The sequence below is a fragment of the Marmota monax genome, unplaced genomic scaffold (assembly GCF_021218885.2).
Source record: "Marmota monax isolate L192 unplaced genomic scaffold, Marmota_monax_Labrador192_F-V1.1 WCK01_AAM20220418_F8-fsc00010, whole genome shotgun sequence".
Lineage (NCBI taxonomy): Eukaryota > Metazoa > Chordata > Mammalia > Rodentia > Sciuridae > Marmota > Marmota monax.
In genome coordinates, this window is record NW_026692321.1 from 19,672,501 (window position 1) to 19,689,834 (window position 17,334).

The 17,334-nt window shown below is 39.1% G+C and overlaps 2 protein-coding genes across 6 annotated transcripts in view; one reads left to right on the forward strand and one right to left on the reverse strand.

Moving 5' to 3' along the window:
* Positions 1 to 9,297, reverse strand: part of Supt7l (SPT7 like, STAGA complex subunit gamma) — a 9,712-nt gene extending 415 nt beyond the window's left edge. The window contains exons 1-6 of one of the 3 annotated variants that reach the window (XM_046441528.2): positions 9,158 to 9,297; positions 8,320 to 8,423; positions 7,124 to 7,737; positions 2,874 to 3,198; positions 1,613 to 1,850; positions 1 to 411 (exon numbers count right to left, since the gene is read on the reverse strand). The exon at positions 1 to 411 is cut by the window's left edge and continues 415 nt beyond it. In XM_046441528.2, the coding sequence (XP_046297484.1) occupies positions 149 to 411; positions 1,613 to 1,850; positions 2,874 to 3,198; positions 7,124 to 7,536 (1,239 nt within the window). In that variant the 5' untranslated portion in view covers positions 7,537 to 7,737; positions 8,320 to 8,423; positions 9,158 to 9,297 and the 3' untranslated portion in view covers positions 1 to 148. Of the gene's footprint in view, positions 412 to 1,612; positions 1,851 to 2,873; positions 3,199 to 7,123; positions 7,738 to 8,319; positions 8,424 to 8,856; positions 8,990 to 9,152 lie in introns of those variants that run through there. The other 2 variants (XM_046441529.2, XM_046441530.2) reach the window with 2 other exon arrangements.
* A 212-nt stretch (positions 9,298 to 9,509) lies between these two features.
* Slc4a1ap (solute carrier family 4 member 1 adaptor protein) overlaps positions 9,510 to 17,334 on the forward strand; it is a 60,171-nt gene continuing 52,346 nt past the window's right edge. For all 3 annotated transcript variants that reach the window (XM_046441525.2, XM_046441527.2, XM_046441526.2), the window contains exons 1-5: positions 9,510 to 10,368; positions 10,599 to 10,794; positions 12,906 to 13,028; positions 14,459 to 14,519; positions 14,849 to 14,988. In XM_046441525.2, coding sequence (XP_046297481.1) covers positions 9,709 to 10,368; positions 10,599 to 10,794; positions 12,906 to 13,028; positions 14,459 to 14,519; positions 14,849 to 14,988 — 1,180 coding nt within the window. In that variant the 5' untranslated portion in view covers positions 9,510 to 9,708. The remainder of the gene's footprint in view (positions 10,369 to 10,598; positions 10,795 to 12,905; positions 13,029 to 14,458; positions 14,520 to 14,848; positions 14,989 to 17,334) is intronic.

Below are 17,334 nucleotides of genomic sequence, written 5' to 3' on the forward strand. Positions count from 1 at the left end.
TTTTTTTTTGGTGAAATCCTGTTTCTCTGAAATGAGGAAAACCCACTGTGTTTAAGAATCAAATCACTGTTTATAGAAACAAATTAGACTACATCAAGGTTTTCCGTTGGATGTTGTATGACTGGACTGAAATGTCCCTCTTTCACTTTTATATTTTCCTCATCCTCTTCTTGCAGTGCTGGTTGAAAACAGGGGAGGACCCCATGAGGCTGTCAGTGGAGTGGGAACCATAGCTGCTGTCTGAGTCATCAGGGCTCTGAGGTATTCCAGCTTCACTCATGCCTGACATGGGCTCCTCAAAGACATCACTGCCCAATACACCATGGCCAGAGACATTGCCTTCTTCACTCTCTTGGGGCTCCATTTTCACATGAGCCAGGTTCCAAAGAGGAGAGGCATTTACCTCTGCACCTAGAAATGTAGGCAAAAAACACACACCTAGTGGTAAGCCACCAAACAAAGGAGAATGAATATCCCACCAAGGGTCCACTAATGTACTTTGAGCTCAGTTTTTTCACTCTAATTGTGTACTTGGCTGGAGAATGTGGTTGTTATTCTCTGCTTCAAAATGTCAAAAATATCTTCCTTTCTTATTCTTCTACCTTACCTTTATCTCACCTACTTGCATTTTTCCCCAAACCAAGGAAGTAAAACAATACAGGTGGAACAATCCCCTGCCTTGTCTCAGTGGCACGAAGGCAGACCTTGTTCAGTTCATTACTTTCCCTGTCCTTCCTTCCTTCCTTTTATGGGGCTGTCTTATGCCTCTTCCTTTTGTTTGGGTGCCTCTGATGCTCTCTAAGACTATGAAAACTTATTGATCACTACAAAATGCTGAAAGCAGTTCCCTTCCTCTTTCCACTGACAAGAGACATGCTCCCTGTGTCTTTGCCTGTCTCCCACCCCATGTATTCCAGCAATGCTGTTCTGTGATCATTACTTCTTCTATGGTGAAAGGCTCTCTTCCCTATATTTTCATGCTTGTATGTTTGTTTTTATTTTGTGGTACTGGGGATTGAACCCAAGGGCACTCTACTACTGAGTTACATCCTCAGCCCCCCCCACCCCCCTTTTTTTTGAGTCAGGTTTCTCTAAGTTGCTGAAGCTGGCCTTAAATTTGTAATCCTCCTGCCCAAGCCTCCTGAGTTGCTGGGATTATAGTTGTGTGCTAGTGTGCCCAGCTATTCCTGACACTTCCAACCAAAAGTATGGTCTTAATTCTATTTGGGCCACATTTGAGGATTTGTTATTTGAGTCAGTTGAGCATTGATAAAGTGACTGTATTTGTAAATAACTGAATGCCTAGATTAATTTCCAATTTAACTGACTCAAGTTATGGTACTTAAGGTAATCATAGCATTTATTTGGAAGAAGAGGCCATCTGCCTCTAGCTTGGTAGCCCTGTTTCAATCTCCAATTTCTTGGAGTATTCTAGCAAGGAAACTCAAGTTTATCCATCTATCTGGCAGCCTCCTGATTCATAATTACAAGTTTTAGGACTTTCCATTCTGCTCACTCCTATTTTTGTTCTCCCACCTGATTCCAAAATGCCACTAAGTTCTCAGATTGGCAGATCTCCTAGAATCAAAACGAGTATGTTGATTTCTCTTACTTGAAGCCTGTGGGGAAGCTTCCACTTCCAGATTAGATGGGAAGCGCTCACTCTGAGCCCCGAGGACTCCCATGGGCAGGGACTGGTCTCCAGAAGCAAGGTCAGCCTCCAGTTCCTCACTGACAGGAAAGGTGATGTCACTCACAGGTTCCTCCTTGATCTTCACGGGTTTAGTGTCCTCTGTGGCCTTCTCAGGATTGACAATCCTTTCATATTCTTCAGAGAGTTGCTTACTAATCTGTTGGCAAGCAAGAGTTAATTTTCCAAGGATATGTTAGAAGCAAGTTGGAGAGTCAACTTGCAGCATCCCATGGAAAAGCCAACAGAATATGAGTTAACAGATGAGATTTAAATTTCCGCTGCTAGGCTGGGCATGCAGCTCAGTTGGTAGAATGTGCAAGGTTCTGGATTCAGTCTCTAGCAGAGTATAACAGTTAACAACAAAACAATTTCCACTGTCAATGGAGGGAATCTATTTAAAATAGTAAGTTCCAATTTATGTGGCAAAGATGTATGTAGAAAATTTGTCAGAAAATTGTGTATCATTAAATGGAAGTTATATAAAAGCAAAACACTAAACAGACTGTTTTACAGGTAAATCAGAACTAGGATAAAAGATTACATTTTTGTCTACAAAAACTAACAATTGACACTCATATTCTGGGTAGATAGTGAACAATGTGGGAAATCTGTATTGCTTAGCTAAGTCCGTTGATTAGTGTTAATAATTAACAATTAAATTTTAGATTTGGGGAAACTTGAAACAATACTTAAGGCTCTAGGGGTTGGAGAAATATCTGTAGTCTAATAAAAACTGGTGCCCCCATTCTGAGGGCAATATCACCTCACCCTGTCTTGTTTTTCATAGCACTTAATGTTACTGAAATCATTAGTTTTTTGTTTACCTGCCAGATTCAGGAACTTGTTAACTGCCATATTCCACAATGTCTGACTCACAATAACTTCAAGAAATTTTTGTTGAATAAAAAAATGCTAACCACATTCTCTCAGACTCCATATCCTTGTGTATAACTTCTTCCAGAGGAATTATCAATGAACAGGGCCATCCTTGATTTAAGGAGGCTGCTGGTACCTGCCAGGTCAGTGATGAGGCCAATGGAACACAGTGAGGGCCATGAGAACAGTGTAAGTTCACTGTTCCCAGATACTGTGCTCTATACTCCAGAGCAAATATTGTGGGATCCTGCTGAACACCCCTAAGCTGGACCTCTATGCCCACTTCTCCACCATGTCACCTCACCTGTAGCATATAACTGTGATAGTCCTTGATGCGGTGTTGCCAGAACTTCTGGAGGGAGAGTACACTGCCAATACCCACTTCATGGAATACCTGCTCCATAACATCAGGGAAAGGAGTGTGTCCCAGCCGGGCTTCCCGATCCACAGCAAAGCGCAGCAACTTGGTGAACTTAAGGCAATACTCATGTGCCACATCAGTTAGTGTTTCCAGGACACTTTCATTAGCACATTCAAAGCCTGCATGAGCCAGGATTGTAGCCACTGCCTGGTAGAGGAGCTGCCGACAGGACTGCCAGCTGAGTTCAGTCACAGGTTCCCCTTTCCCACTGAAAGTGAAGACACAGTAGTGTTACAAGTGACCTATCCTGTTTTCCTGGAGGTTTTACAATTCTAGTCCAGTCACTAGCCTACATTTCCAAGGAAATTCCATCTAGGTATGCAGCTCAGTTTCATCCTGCTCTCAGGGCATGTCTCAGCAACCCTATTACAAAGTTTGAACAGGGAATACACGTTTATGATAAGCAGTTCAAAGGTTATCTAGTAAAAATGAAGCTTCTTCTCCTACCAACTGCTCAATTTTGATCACTTCTAAGATTCATTTTAATAGTACAGTTCAGATATTGCTCCATGATACTCCAATTATTTCACCACAACGTTAGTTTCCTGGGTAATATTTGTTTTTGTTTTTGTACTGGGGATTGAACTCAGGGATACTTGACCACTGAGTCATATCCCAGCCCTATTTTGTAATTTTAGAGACAGGGTCTCACTGAGTTGCTTAGTGCCTCACCATTGCTGAGGCTGGCTTTGAAATCACGATCCTCCTGTCTTAGCCTCTCAAGCCACTGGGATTATAGGCGAGTGCCACCACACCTGGACGTTCTGGGTAATATCTGAACTTTCAGAAGTGCATAGTTCCAATTAGAAGATTCTTAAACAATTATAAGAGAAGCTCTTTAACTGAGAGCTGTCAAATCAATTTTATAAAACCAATTTAATACACACATACCTAAAAAACGTTTTCAACCTATCCTATGCTATGAAATGGGTAGGGTCCATATTATTACATTCCTATTTGTCAAGTACGGAAACTAAAGTCAGAGAGGATGACTTGCTAGAGGTTGTTTAGGTATTGTTACTAAAATAGTGGAGCTTCTTATTCCAGATCCCATATTCTTCATATATTTGCCCCTAACCATTATGGCAAAAATGTTAATTTTTTCCCCCCAAAAAAGCTGTCTACTTGACTAAAAATAACTTTTAACAAGCTTTTAATAAGTTACTGACCCCGAAATTTCCCATCTTGCTTCTGTCCCTCTTTGACAAAGGAATTTTTTGTATAAATAAAAATAAAACACAGCATAAAAAACCATTAGTTCTTTGTCCATACCTGGCATATGTACATTGTGCCTGAAATATCCATTTTACTATTTTCTCTCTAGTAGCAACTACTGCAATTCACATAATAGTTTTTTTTGTTTTTTTTTTTTTGCGGTGCTGGGGATTGAACCCAGGGCCTTGTGCATGCAAAGGTAAGCACTCTACCAACTGAGCTATATCCCTAGTCCTCATAAAATAGTTAAAAAATATAAGACAACCAATGGCCAAGTAACCCATTTAATATTTCCATTATCATCCCCATAACCAGGCTAAAAACCTCAGGAATGACTAAAAAACAGCTAGACCAGTATCACTTTACTTGATTCATACATGAACTTTTTTCAATAGAAAAAAATTGGCACCCTATAGCTGATGCAAATTATTTTTGTTATATAGTTTTTTCAAATATGCATAAAACAAAAATAAGTATAAACTTTTAACAATTACAATTCTCATTATCGATTAAAATAGAAATTTGACACACAACTACAAGAGTAATGGTGCACACCTGTAATCCCAGCTACTGGGGAGGCTGAGGCAGGAATATGGCCGGTTTGAGGCCAGACTCAGTAACTTAGTGAAACCCTGTCTCAAAATAAAAACTTAAAATGGCTGGGGATGTTGTTCAGTGGGAAAGCATCACTGGGTTCAATTCCTAGGACAAAAACTAACCCCCCCCCAAAAAAAAAACCCAAAACCAATAACAACAACAACAAAACTCTACAAAATTATAAATGAAAGCATCAATTTAATATGATGGTCAAGTAGAAACTACATTGCCTTCAAAATGTGAATTTGGTACTGATTGCTACATAGCAGGTTTTTTGATAGTATTCATGTTAGTTTGTGCCATATATGGAATAACACAGTTATCCCCCTCCCACTTTCACTATCCAGTGATGACTGGCATATGTACATTGTGCCTGAAATATCCATTTTATTATTTTCTCTCTAGTAGCAACTACTGCAATTCACATAATAGTTTTTTTTTTGTGGTGCTGGGGATTGACAGAACCTTTAATTACACAATGTGTTTTGCCATCATATGGCCTGACTGCAATCCTTACATATTTATTTCTGTTTTTTTTTCTCATTAGTTTGGGACAGTTAAAATAGTAACTATTGGGCTGGGGTTGTGGCTCAGCAGTATCGCGCTCACCTAGCACGTGCAAGGTCCTAGGTTCGATTCTCAGTTGAAGTAAACAAAATAAAGGCATTGTGTCCAACTACATCTAAAAAATTAAAAAAATAAATAAAATCCCCCCTCTTCTTCCTGATGGGGAGAGTCACAGCCTTTGGGACAGGAGTCCCCTGTCCCACTGACCCAAAGGGGACTGTTTCTCCTTAGCTAGCAAAGCAATAAACCTTTAAAAAAAAATAGTAACTATTGAGCTGGAGTTGTAGCTCAGTGGTAGAGTGCTTGCTTAGCACATGTGAGGCCCTGAATTCAGTCCTCAGTACCACATAAAAATAAAGAAAGAAAATAAAGGTATTGTGTCCATCTACAACTAAAACATATATTTTTTAAAAAAACAGTAACTATCATCACGAATAGGCATATGTAATAAATGATATATGTAATATTCTTGTCAAACATCTTTAACCTGAATTTAAACTTGAGGATATAACCAGCAAATCCAGTAAAGAGGACATTCTACAAGACCAATGACCTGAACCTGTAAAGATAGTAAAGAGCATAAAAATCATATGCAATGCATGAATCTTTGAATTGGGGAAAATATATCTATAAAAGATATTTTGGAGACAACAGGAGAAATCTAAATCCGGACTTTTGAAACAACATTATTTAATATTTATTTACTTTGGTGTGGTGATAGTATTGTGCTTATGTAGGAATATTCCTTTATTCTTAGGATATGCATGCTAAAGAATTCAGGGGTGAAATTATTGTGACATGTAAAACTTTAAAACGTTTGGCATAAGCAGTATGTGTATGTGCATAACATGTATTTATTGTGTGTACATGTGTGTATACAAATGTATACATACATAATGTGAGAAACTTAATATGGTAAAATATTAATCATTGTTGAATGTAGGGAAAGGGTATTTGGATGTTTGTTGTACTACTATTTGAACTTTCCATAGGATTGACAAATTTAAAATGAAAAAGAAAAAAATTTGAAATGAAAAGAAAAAATGTAACTGGCATTCTGAAATCTAGTAGTAATGCTAGATTACAAAGCAGTCATTCAGAGGATCTGGACCAGAACTTCTCAAACTTAAATGCCTATATCAATCTCATGAGAATCTTGTTAAAACTGCAGATTCTGATTCAGTAGATCTGGGTGGGATCTGAGCTTCTGCATTTCTAAAAGCTCCCAGGTGATGCTGATGCTCCTGGTCTTGGACCAGATTTTGAGTAATAAAGATCAAACATTTTGGCATTATCGTTTCTTAAACAATGTTATCAAAATGAAAATACACAATTTAAAAATTCTTCTATAGACTAGCAGATTCCTAATAATACGAGAATAAGTCCATAAAATCCAATTTGAAGCTAAACCCATAATATTCATTTTATATTAAATAAACTAGACTCTGAAGTCTACAAGGCCAGGGCCCTTTCTACATACCAGTGTATTATCTTGCTCTTAGTAAAGCGCTTGGCACATAGTAGGCACTCAATAAATTTCTGTTGCGTCGGAAAGTCTGTAACTACAGACTCTGGATTCTGAAGATACAGGTTCAAGGTAGACACTTCTCACTAATTGGAGGAGCAACCTTGGCCAAATCAATCACTCTTATCCTCAGTTTCTTCATGTAGAAATGGAAATTCTATTATAGGCTTAACAGCATTGCTGGGAAGATTACTTGAGAAAAATAAGATACAGCAAAGTTTTGCCTTACCGATAAAAGTCACTCTCTGGGTCACTGTGCCGGATCTGGAATGGTGCATTGGGATTCTTACAATCTAAAGGTAGGAGATCATCAGGTAGAGGAGGTGACCCAGGGCAGGAGGGAAGAGGTTCACTCTCCTCAGTCTTTACACCTTCCATCTGCTGTTGATTCTGGGCTTGAGCAGCAGCAATAAGGTTGCGAAGACGTCGGTTATGTTGGATCAACTGAATGGTATGGATGGTGAGGCTGCATGGCTCTGAGGGGATGTCTAACATAGTGGGGGGCTTGGGTTTGTTGGCTGAGGGTTGGTGCAGGGGTGGGTCATGTACTTCTACCAGACGGAACTCCCGTGGGAGCAGATCAAAGGAACTTCTGTTGGTCTGGCTTGAGGACATTGGTATCTCTCCCCAGTATCTCAACATTTTTGGAGTAAGAAGGGAAGAGCTCTCAGGTTTAATGTAGAAGCTATCCTAAAAATAATGTTTAAATCTCTGGCAACTGTAGGTTATAGGCTTCTATAGTGAAAGATATGAAGTCTAGCCAATTATTTACATAAAAAGCAAGTTAAGAACACTTCAAAAAATGTCAGTATTGGCAAAACTGTAGGACCAAAGATGTTCTCCCTGGAGAAATGAAGAGAAATAAAACCATTAGATGTAGACAAAAGACAATTCCTACTAGACTGAACCACAAGGTAGAATCTGAGTTATTAGTAAATTAAGAGCTGCAATGGTGTCTGGGACTTAGTAACCATGTTTTCTATTTCATTTCACTAACTCATTACCAGAACTACCATCATGACAAATTCTAAACAATTTGCAAGGCATGATACTTAAATATGAAACCTGGAGTATTTCTCAGAACATTTTTGATACGCTAGATCAATAGGAGGAAGGAAGTAGTAGGAGGGGTTCTTTTTGTGTGTGTTAAGCATGGTAACATTTAACTGATCCTTGTGGGAAACTCTGTGAACATCTAATCTAGTCTCATGCTTTCAACTTTTGACATATCTAGGGAAGAATGTAAGATCTCTCTGCTTCTCATTGATATCCCTTACTCTGGTCTCTCTTTGTATTTAATAATCACACTGCAGCTAGAAAATCTTTTAAAAACTCAAATTTAATGACTTCCCATTGCCCACTGGAAAAAGTCAGAATTTTTTTGGCTTACCAATCAGCAAAATTCACAATCTGGTTTCAACCCACCTTTCTAGATTCATTGCCCATACGTCTCTTCAAGTTTAACAAATATTTATTGAATGTCAGGCATTATGTGAGGAAATGAAGACCAATAGTGCAAGTTCTCTGTCCTGAAATGAGAGAGAGAGGAACAAAATACTTGTGTTAAGTACTGTTCTAAAGACATAGACCTGTTACAGTAGAAGCCAAAAGAAGGAGCTCCCTGAACTAAATGGCCACTTTAATTCTAACAATATCATACTACTCATTTTTTTTTGAAAACGCTAGGTATTCCCACAGTTTTGACCCTTTAAACTGTGATCTCTCGCAGAAATGCTCTGCCACACAGAATACAAGTCCCTAGCAGACTTGTATTCACCCATTAAGTTACCACCTTCCATCACTTCCCCAATACATATTCCTAATACATATGCTAATGTTCATTGCATGCCTCTATCACAGCCTTTATCCCTTAATTTTAATCTGTATTTAATCAAATTTGTTCTCCCACGTATGGGAGATTATGGCTATAATTTGGGTACAGTGTCTGGCATTTATTGATACCTTATTATGTGCTGGACTTCACCTTTATTATTTACTTCAATTCTCCCTAGAACTCTACAAAGTAAATGCAAATATCCCCATTTTTCAGATGCGGAAGTTGAGGCGGAGTCTTGTGCAATGTCACAAATACGGAATGTGAAAGATCAAGACAGTCTCCAGAGTCGGCACTCAACCACTGAACTATGCTACCTCAATAATTCATTTCGGAAAGGAAAAAAAATGAATAAACGAAGCAACAACCACCAAAAATCACCCTCTTCCCTAACGTCACCGAAAAAACTAGGAAGGACAGGTACCGAACCTAAGGAATGCCCAAGTTCCTCCGGGGGCGCTCCTCGGTCACCGTCAGCAGGCGCAGGCGCCAATCACAGGATCCGGGGGACGCCTGACGAGAGGGCTGCCGGGAGATGGGCAGGTGGGGGTCTGAGCCCAGACGAAGAGACGCCACAATTCACTGTCGTGTTCCAGGAGCCGGCTGGGTGCCTGTCCGACTCCGAGAGGTTGAGCGAGGGTCGGGTCAGGTCCGGAAAACTGATTTGTTGCTTAGCGGTCCAACACTGTGCCGGAAGTGCTTCTATCCTATCAGGCTATGCCACAGGAAGTCATTACAATCCTGTTGCAACCTCTAAAGATGTCCCCATTCTGTAAGGCACTACGACAGCCTTTTCCTGTCATTATGACCTGCCTGGGCCACGCACCCCTTTACAAAGCTCTGGGACTTGACGGAGCAACCGAATCATCCCTGCCCAGAGAAACCGCTTCGAGTTGGGACGAGGGCGACACGGTCAGGAACGTAGAGAGCGAAGGGTGAGGATTCCTAGGAACATATTTCGACATCGCACTCGGTTAAGGATGGCAGATATTCCCTCTCTGTCAGAGCCTCCAGTGTCGCTAGAACTGAGTGGCGACTTTAAGAAGCCAGCCCTGCCGGCGACCCCAGCAGTGCGGAGTAAGGCTCCGACCGCCAGTCCCGCAAACCCTGAGGAGGTGAAGAAGGAATGGCCCACGGAGCCGCGGGACTCTGACTCTACGGAGCCCGACGTTCCGCCTCGGCGGGACAGCGGAGAGACTAGGAGTGTCCAGGAAGAGCAGCTGCGTCCCCCCACCGCGGTTTCCTCCCCTGGCGGCCCGGCTCGAGCTCCGCGGTACCGAGAGCCGCCGTGGGGCAGCCCAGCCACGGCCCCCTATAGCCTAGAGACCCTGAAGGGCGGCACCATCCTGGGCACCCGTAGCTTAAAAGGGACAAGTTGCTACCTTTTTGGGAGGCTGTCTAGCTGCGACATGTGCCTGGAGCACCCTTCGGTGTCTCGGTACCACGCGGTGCTCCAACACAGGGCGTCCGACCCGGACGGAGAATGCGATGGCCACGAGCAAGGCTTCTACCTCTACGACCTGGGAAGTACCCATGGCACGTTCCTCAACAAAACTCGAATCCCTCCCCGCACCTATTGTCGAGTCCATGTCGGGCACGTTTTCCGCTTTGGTGGTAGCACCCGGCTCTTTATTCTGCAGGTAAGTAGAAAAACCTAAAATTGAAATCTCGATTCTTCACCATGCTGGAATCTTGAGCTTCGTAAGCTTTGGTTGAGGAAGGGTATTCTCCCAGTCAGCAGTGACAAAAGTGGAGAAATCAGTCTGCATCCTTATTTCCGGACCTTTCAACTTACTGCCTTATTTCTGAAAGTAACTCATTCTTGAACTCTAAAAGTTTGTTTTGTTTTTGTTTCGGTGTGGTTCATCAGGGACCAGAAGAAGACCGAGAGGCAGAATCCGAGTTAACAGTAACACAGTTGAAGGAACTGCGCAAGCAGCAACAGATGTTGTTGGAGAAGAAGATGCTAGGAGAAGATTCAGATGAAGAAGAGGAAATGGATAACACGGAAAGGAAGAGGAATACTAGTAACCAAGATGATGAGATGGGTTGTACCTGGGGAATGGGTAAGAAATTAAAATTGCTGCCTGAGGTTAATATTTTGAGTTACTAGTGGTGCAAATTTAATTTTTTTTTTTATATATATATGACTTTTCATTACTCCTTGAACTAGGACAATTTGCACACCAGGTACCCAAATTCCAGAGAGTCATTACCTTTACTGATGTTAAAAAGGATTTAAATCAAAGACACTAGGATGTATATATACACACCCCTCCTCCTGCCCAACTCCCTTTCTGGGAATTGAACCCAGGTGCACCAAGCTATATTCCCAACCCCCCCCCCCCTTTTTTTTCTTTTTGGTGTTGGGGATTGAACTCAGGGGCACTCCACCACTGAGCCACATCCCCAGCCCTATTTTGTATTTTATTTAGAGGCAGGGTCTCTCTGAGTTGCTTAGAACCTCTCCATTGCTGAGGCTGCCTTTGAACTCATGATCCTCCTGTCTCAGCATCCCGAGTGGCTGGGATAACAGGTAGGTGTGGTGACCCCTTTTTATTTTTAGATAGGCCACTTGTTTGGAATCCTCCTGCCTCAGCCTCTCTGAGTAGCTGAGATTACAGGCATGTCCCACTGCACCCTGCTTCTGTGGCTATTTTAAAATGTGTTTTTTTTTATACATCTTTTTTTTTTTTAATTTTTATGTGATGCTAAGGATCAAACCCAGTGCCCTGCGCATGCCAGTTGAGCACGTTACTGCTTGAGCCACATCCCCAGACCCTGAAAATGTGTTTTTAATTCACTTTATGTTTGAAACTTCCAGAGCATACAGGTATGCTCAGGTGAAAATTACATTTTTCACCATTTAAAGATATATATTAAGTGGGCTAGAGTTGTGGCTTAATGGTAAAGCACTTGCCTGGAATGTGTGAGGCCCTGGGTTTGAGCCTCAGCACCACATATAAATAAGTAAAATAAAATGAAGGATCCATTGACCAACAAAAAATATTTAAAAAGAAAAAAAGATATATATATATTAATTACTGACCTCATTGCTATTCAATTATCACTGGAAGAGGTGTAACTACATTCAATCAAATAAAATAGAATGTTATTCAATATAGAATATTCTCTTGAATTTTCATAGTTTGTTAAAATACCCCAAAAGGTAAACCATCATTAGAGAAAGCTGGTCCCTTAGCCAAAGGAATGAATTGAATTTCCCACAAACACTGTAATTTTAGAGGATGGATATTCAGACAATAGAACTATAAAAAAAAAAGAGAATATGTCCTTAACGTGTAGGACGGAGCACAGGGTAAATATTCTGAAATTATTTGTGCTAAGTGCCAAAGTTAGGAATCACTAAGGGAGCAGTTACTGAGACTTCCATATACCTTTGCTGTCTAGCATGGTAGCTACTACCATATGTGGCTGCTTGTAACATGTAACATGGTTAGTACAAATTTTCAAGTTTTGTAAGTGCAAAATTACACTGGATTTCAAACACAGTATGAAAAAAGAATGTAAAATATCTTGGTCATGATAGTCTTGTTACATGTTGAAATGACAGTAATTTAACCTGTTTCTTTTTATTTTTTCAATATAGTTAATAGAAAATTTAAGATTAACATATGTGGCTTTCTGTTGAACACCACTGATTTCTTAGCTTCTTGGAAGACTTTATAAGTTTATAAGCAGAAGGGTTTTTGAGCTGGAACTTAAAAGAAAGGAAAAGTAGCTCCTATGAAGCTGAGTGTTAGAATTGGTACTCAGAGTAAGGACTGAGGATTTTAAGGTAGTGAGTCTACCAGTCTATTTGACAGGAGAAGTACTAAGAAATTATATTAGAGATAAAAATATTAGACCTGAGTTTGAGAGAAAGAGAATGCCAGGCTGAGGAACTCAAAGTGTGGTAGGTAAATTTTGCCTTTAAAATAAGTGATGGAAAAAAATTAAGGTGCGACGGAAACAAGCTTTGACTTGTCATATAATTTAGAAAATCTGAAGATACTCATAGTGCTGGCTTTGTGGCTATTTCACTTCCCACACCCAACTAACTTTCTTTTCATCACATATAACTATATCTTTATGTAGAATAAAAGAATATTGGGTATATTTCAGACAATGTCCTCTCATGTCTCATTATTTTTCCATTCTTTCTTATATCCTGCAGGAGAAGATGCTGTAGAGGATGATGCAGAAGAGAATCCCATTGTCTTAGAGTTTCAGCAGGAAAGGGAAGCCTTTTATATAAAGGACCCAAAAAAGGCTCTCCAAGGTTTCTTTGACCGAGAAGGTACGTAAACAGTTTCTGACTTAACAGTAAAATGAACTTCAAACTTAGAAATGCTTTATTTTATTTGCTGTCTTCCTTGTTCAGTTCTTGCCCTTATAGTCAGTTGCTTCAGGCTTATTTGGTTTATTGGTTGGTTGGTTTGTGATGCTGGAGATTGAACCCAGAACCTCATATATGCCAGGCAAGTGCTTTACTACTGAGATATACCCCCAGTCCCAGGTTTATTTTGAAAATAATAAAAAATCTTGTTAGCTTTTCTTCCAATCTTAGAAAAAGAAAGTACTTTTTTCTTAACTCATTTCATTCTTCTTAAAAGATCTTGGACTTTGTTGATAGGGAAATTGAGCCAATCCCTTACAATTTTTTGTTTCTACTGCACCTGATCTTCATAGTTCTTAACATGGATTTCAACTTAATGTGATTTTAAATGTTTCCACAGAAGATTGTTTCAGTAGAGGTACTTTAAGAGAACATCTAGGGGCTGGGGGTATGGCTCATCACTAGAGCGCTTGCCTCGCATATGCAAGGACCTGGGTTCGATCCTCAGCACCATATAAAAATAAATAAATAAAAGTTATTGTGTACAACTATTAAAAAAATAAAAATAAAAAGAGAACATCTGTGTATATTTATATGTGTGTTATGCATATATGTATATTATTTTACATGCACATGAACACACATACACAGAGTCATTCCTGTGCATCCTCAGGGATTGATTCCTCCTCCTCAGGATACCAAAATCCAGTGATGCAAGTGGCATGGTATTTGCATACAACCTACTCCCAGCCTCCCATGTACTTTACATCATCTCTAGATACATACAATATCTAATATGTGTAAATGGTTGTTATACTTATTGTTTAAGTAATAATGACAAGAAGAACAAGTCTACATGTTCAGAACACAATTTTTTTCCCTCTGAAGATTTGCAATGGATTGAATTTTAATAATATGATATATAATCGTGTGTGTGTGAGAGAGAGCTGGTTGCTTTCTATACTTAATATTTATGCTTCTAAAAATGAACTGCAACAAAAGAACTTAAATCTACAACTTATAGAAAGTGTGAAAACTACTATGGAGTGAACAAAACTGTGTATGGAGAATTGGTTTATTTTTGTTTGATTTTTAGTGGTACTAGGGATTGATCCCAGGGCCTTGCATATGCTTACCATGTCATCTATTGCTAAGCTGCCCACCCCCCTAGCCCAAGTTGATTGTTTTGATATGAGTTTTCGTTCCTCTGTATCATGCTCATTCTAGTTTTATTATCAGATGGTAATCCCTAGGAATGAGAAGTAAAATGTATTGAAATTTAGTATTCAGTGTGATATGGAAATTTGATTTCCTCATTTAACCTTTGCCTCTCTTATTGTATCAACCCCTAATTTTTAGATCCTATTTTTAAAATTATATTTCTTCCACAGGAGAAGAACTAGAATATGAATTTGATGAACAGGGACATAGCACTTGGCTCTGCAGGGTGAGGTATGTTCTTTTTTAGTAATATCTATTTCTGAAAAAGGGCCAATTTCAGGTTAATTTATGGTTGTAGATAACAACCCAAAGAGTAACTTTAGTCTGAATTTTAGACTATTCCTAAATTTGTGCCTTGATACTATAACTACACTTATGATATTGGAAGGGGGATGAGATTTGTAAGAGGTAGAAGGAAAAAAACTTGAAGTCTAACCTTGGCAAGATAGAACAAAATTGAGAGATTGAAAAGCCATCTAAAAAACATGAATGTCATCACAGCATATTAATTGTTTTCATATGAATTGGAGCTTTAATTCCCTCAAATTCCCCCAATGCAGATTACCTGTGGATGATTCAACTGGGAAACAGCTGGTGGCTGAGGCCATTCACTCAGGAAAGAAAAAAGAAGCAATGATTCAGTGCTCACTGGAAGCTTGCCGGATCCTTGATACTTTGGGATTGCTGCGGCAGGAAGCAGGTCAGCATATGGGGGTCATTTTTCTTTAAAAAGGAAAACTTAAAAGGCAATAAAATCTCTTTTCAGGAGGAATATGTAAATTGTATAGAATGTTTTAAAGAAAAAATTCCCTTTCTCAGTATCCTAAGGTAGCTATTGTTTATGTTCTTCCAAACATATTCTATACATATGTGTTTAGAACTAGATCCTGCTGAGGTTATAACTCAGTGGTAGAGTGCTTCCTAGAATGTGCAAAGCCCCTGGGTTTGATATTTAGAACTTAAAAAAAAAAATTAGAACTAGATTCTCTAATAAGAAACATACACTTGTCATCAATGCAGTCTTGTTACTTGTGCTTTTTTTTTACTTTCTTAACATAAGAATGTGTCATGGATTATTTGTATCAACACAGTAGATTTTCCTCATTTTAAAAAAAAAGTGGCTAGCTGGGTGCTGCGGCACACTCTTGTAATCCCAGCGACTTGGGAGGCTGAGACAAAGGGATCACAAGTATGAGGTCAGCCTCACCACTTAGCAAGGCCCTCAGCAACTTAGTGAGACCCTGTCTCAAAAAATAAAAAGGACTGGGAATGTAGCTCAGTGGTAAAGAGTCCCTGGTTAAATCCCCAGTACCAAAAAAAAAAGTGGTGGGCTGGCTATACAATCATTTATTAATGAGGTCTATATTATATTTTCAAATATCCTAAAATTAATTAATTAATTTTTTTTTTTTTGTAGTATTAGGGATTGAAGCCAGGGGCTCTTAACCACTGAGCCACATCCCCCCAGGCCTTTTTAAATGTTTTATTTAGGGACAGGGTCTAGGTGAGTTGCTAAATTACTGAGGCTAGAGATGAACTAGCTGTCCTCCTGAGGCTGGTGATGAACTCACTATCCTCCTGCTCAGCCTCCCAGCAGCTGGAATTAAGGCATGTGCCACTGTGCCCAGCTTCCAAAATTAATTTTTAACATTGCCAAGTAACTTATGGCTGTCTTTATTACAATAAAATGTACCTGTTCCCTGCCCTAATCCTGTTCATTTGTCGAGTTTTTCAACTTTTTTCAGTCATTTCTTCTGGCACTTAAAAAATACCTGTATTTCCAAGAAATAAGAATATAGTGTTTTATTTTGAGTCACTTATTTTAGACATTACCTATTGACTCCATTTAATTATTCAATATTTATTTGATTATGTTGATACAAATAATAGAGCTCAACAGTTTTGTTTTCCCTAAAGATAATGTTTATGTTTTTTTTTCCATGTGTTTGGATTTGTTTTTGTTTTTTATTAACCTCTTTCCCATTCTTCTCATACTTTTCAATAGGCTTTCAATATATTTTTTCACATTGTTCAATCATATTAATTATCAGTTCTGAGTATTTTTTGAGACATTCCTTCTGAAGAGTACTACTTTCCTTCTTTTAGACCTTTAGGCATATTGCTTTCTAGATCTGCTGCAAGACTGTCACCTGAGACTTGACTTGCTATCATCCTTGAGGATTTCCTTTGATTTTCTCTAGGATCGGATTTTCTGTTTCTTAATTCTCATATTTCTTGGCTTATTCCTTTGTTTTAGTGGTCTTTTTCTCATTTATCTTTTTCCTTTTTTATGCTGATTTTTTTCATTACTCACTGATTTTTAAGAGCCTTTTGCTCAGTAAACTGACCATTTGTTTTAATTTTTTTTAAACATTTATTTTTTAGTTGTAGTTGGACACAATACCTTTGTTTTATGTATTTATTTTTATGTAGTGTTAAGGATCAAACCAGGGCCTCGCACACACTAGGCGAGTGCTCTACCACTGAGCCCCAATCCCAGCCCTGTTTTATTTATTTTATTGTTGTAAAATGTACATAAGAGGGCTGTATCTTAGTGGTAGAGTACTTGCTTAGCATGTGCAAGGTCCAGGCTTCAATTTCCTGCCAAAAAGTAAAAAAGTGTATGTGTATATACACGTGTATATGTGTGTGTGTGTGTGTGTGTGTGTGGGCGCGCGCGCATGCGCACACACGCACATATATGTATATATACGTATATATGTATGCACACACATACACAACATAAAATATACCATTTTAAATATATAATTCAGTGGCATTAGGCGTATTCACATTACAACTATTACCACTGTTCATCTCAGAACTTTTTAATTATTCTGTGTTGCAACCGTACCAAGTTCTTTTTCCTCTCCAGAACCTTGAGAACTACCATTCTATTTTTCCCTGTGTGAATATGACTACTTTAGGTACCTTGTATAAATGGAATCATAGAATAAGTGTCCTTTTGTGTCTGACTTATTTTACTTAGCATAATGTTTTCAAGGTTTAGCCCTTTTTTGTTTGTTTGGTTGGTTGGTTGTTTTTT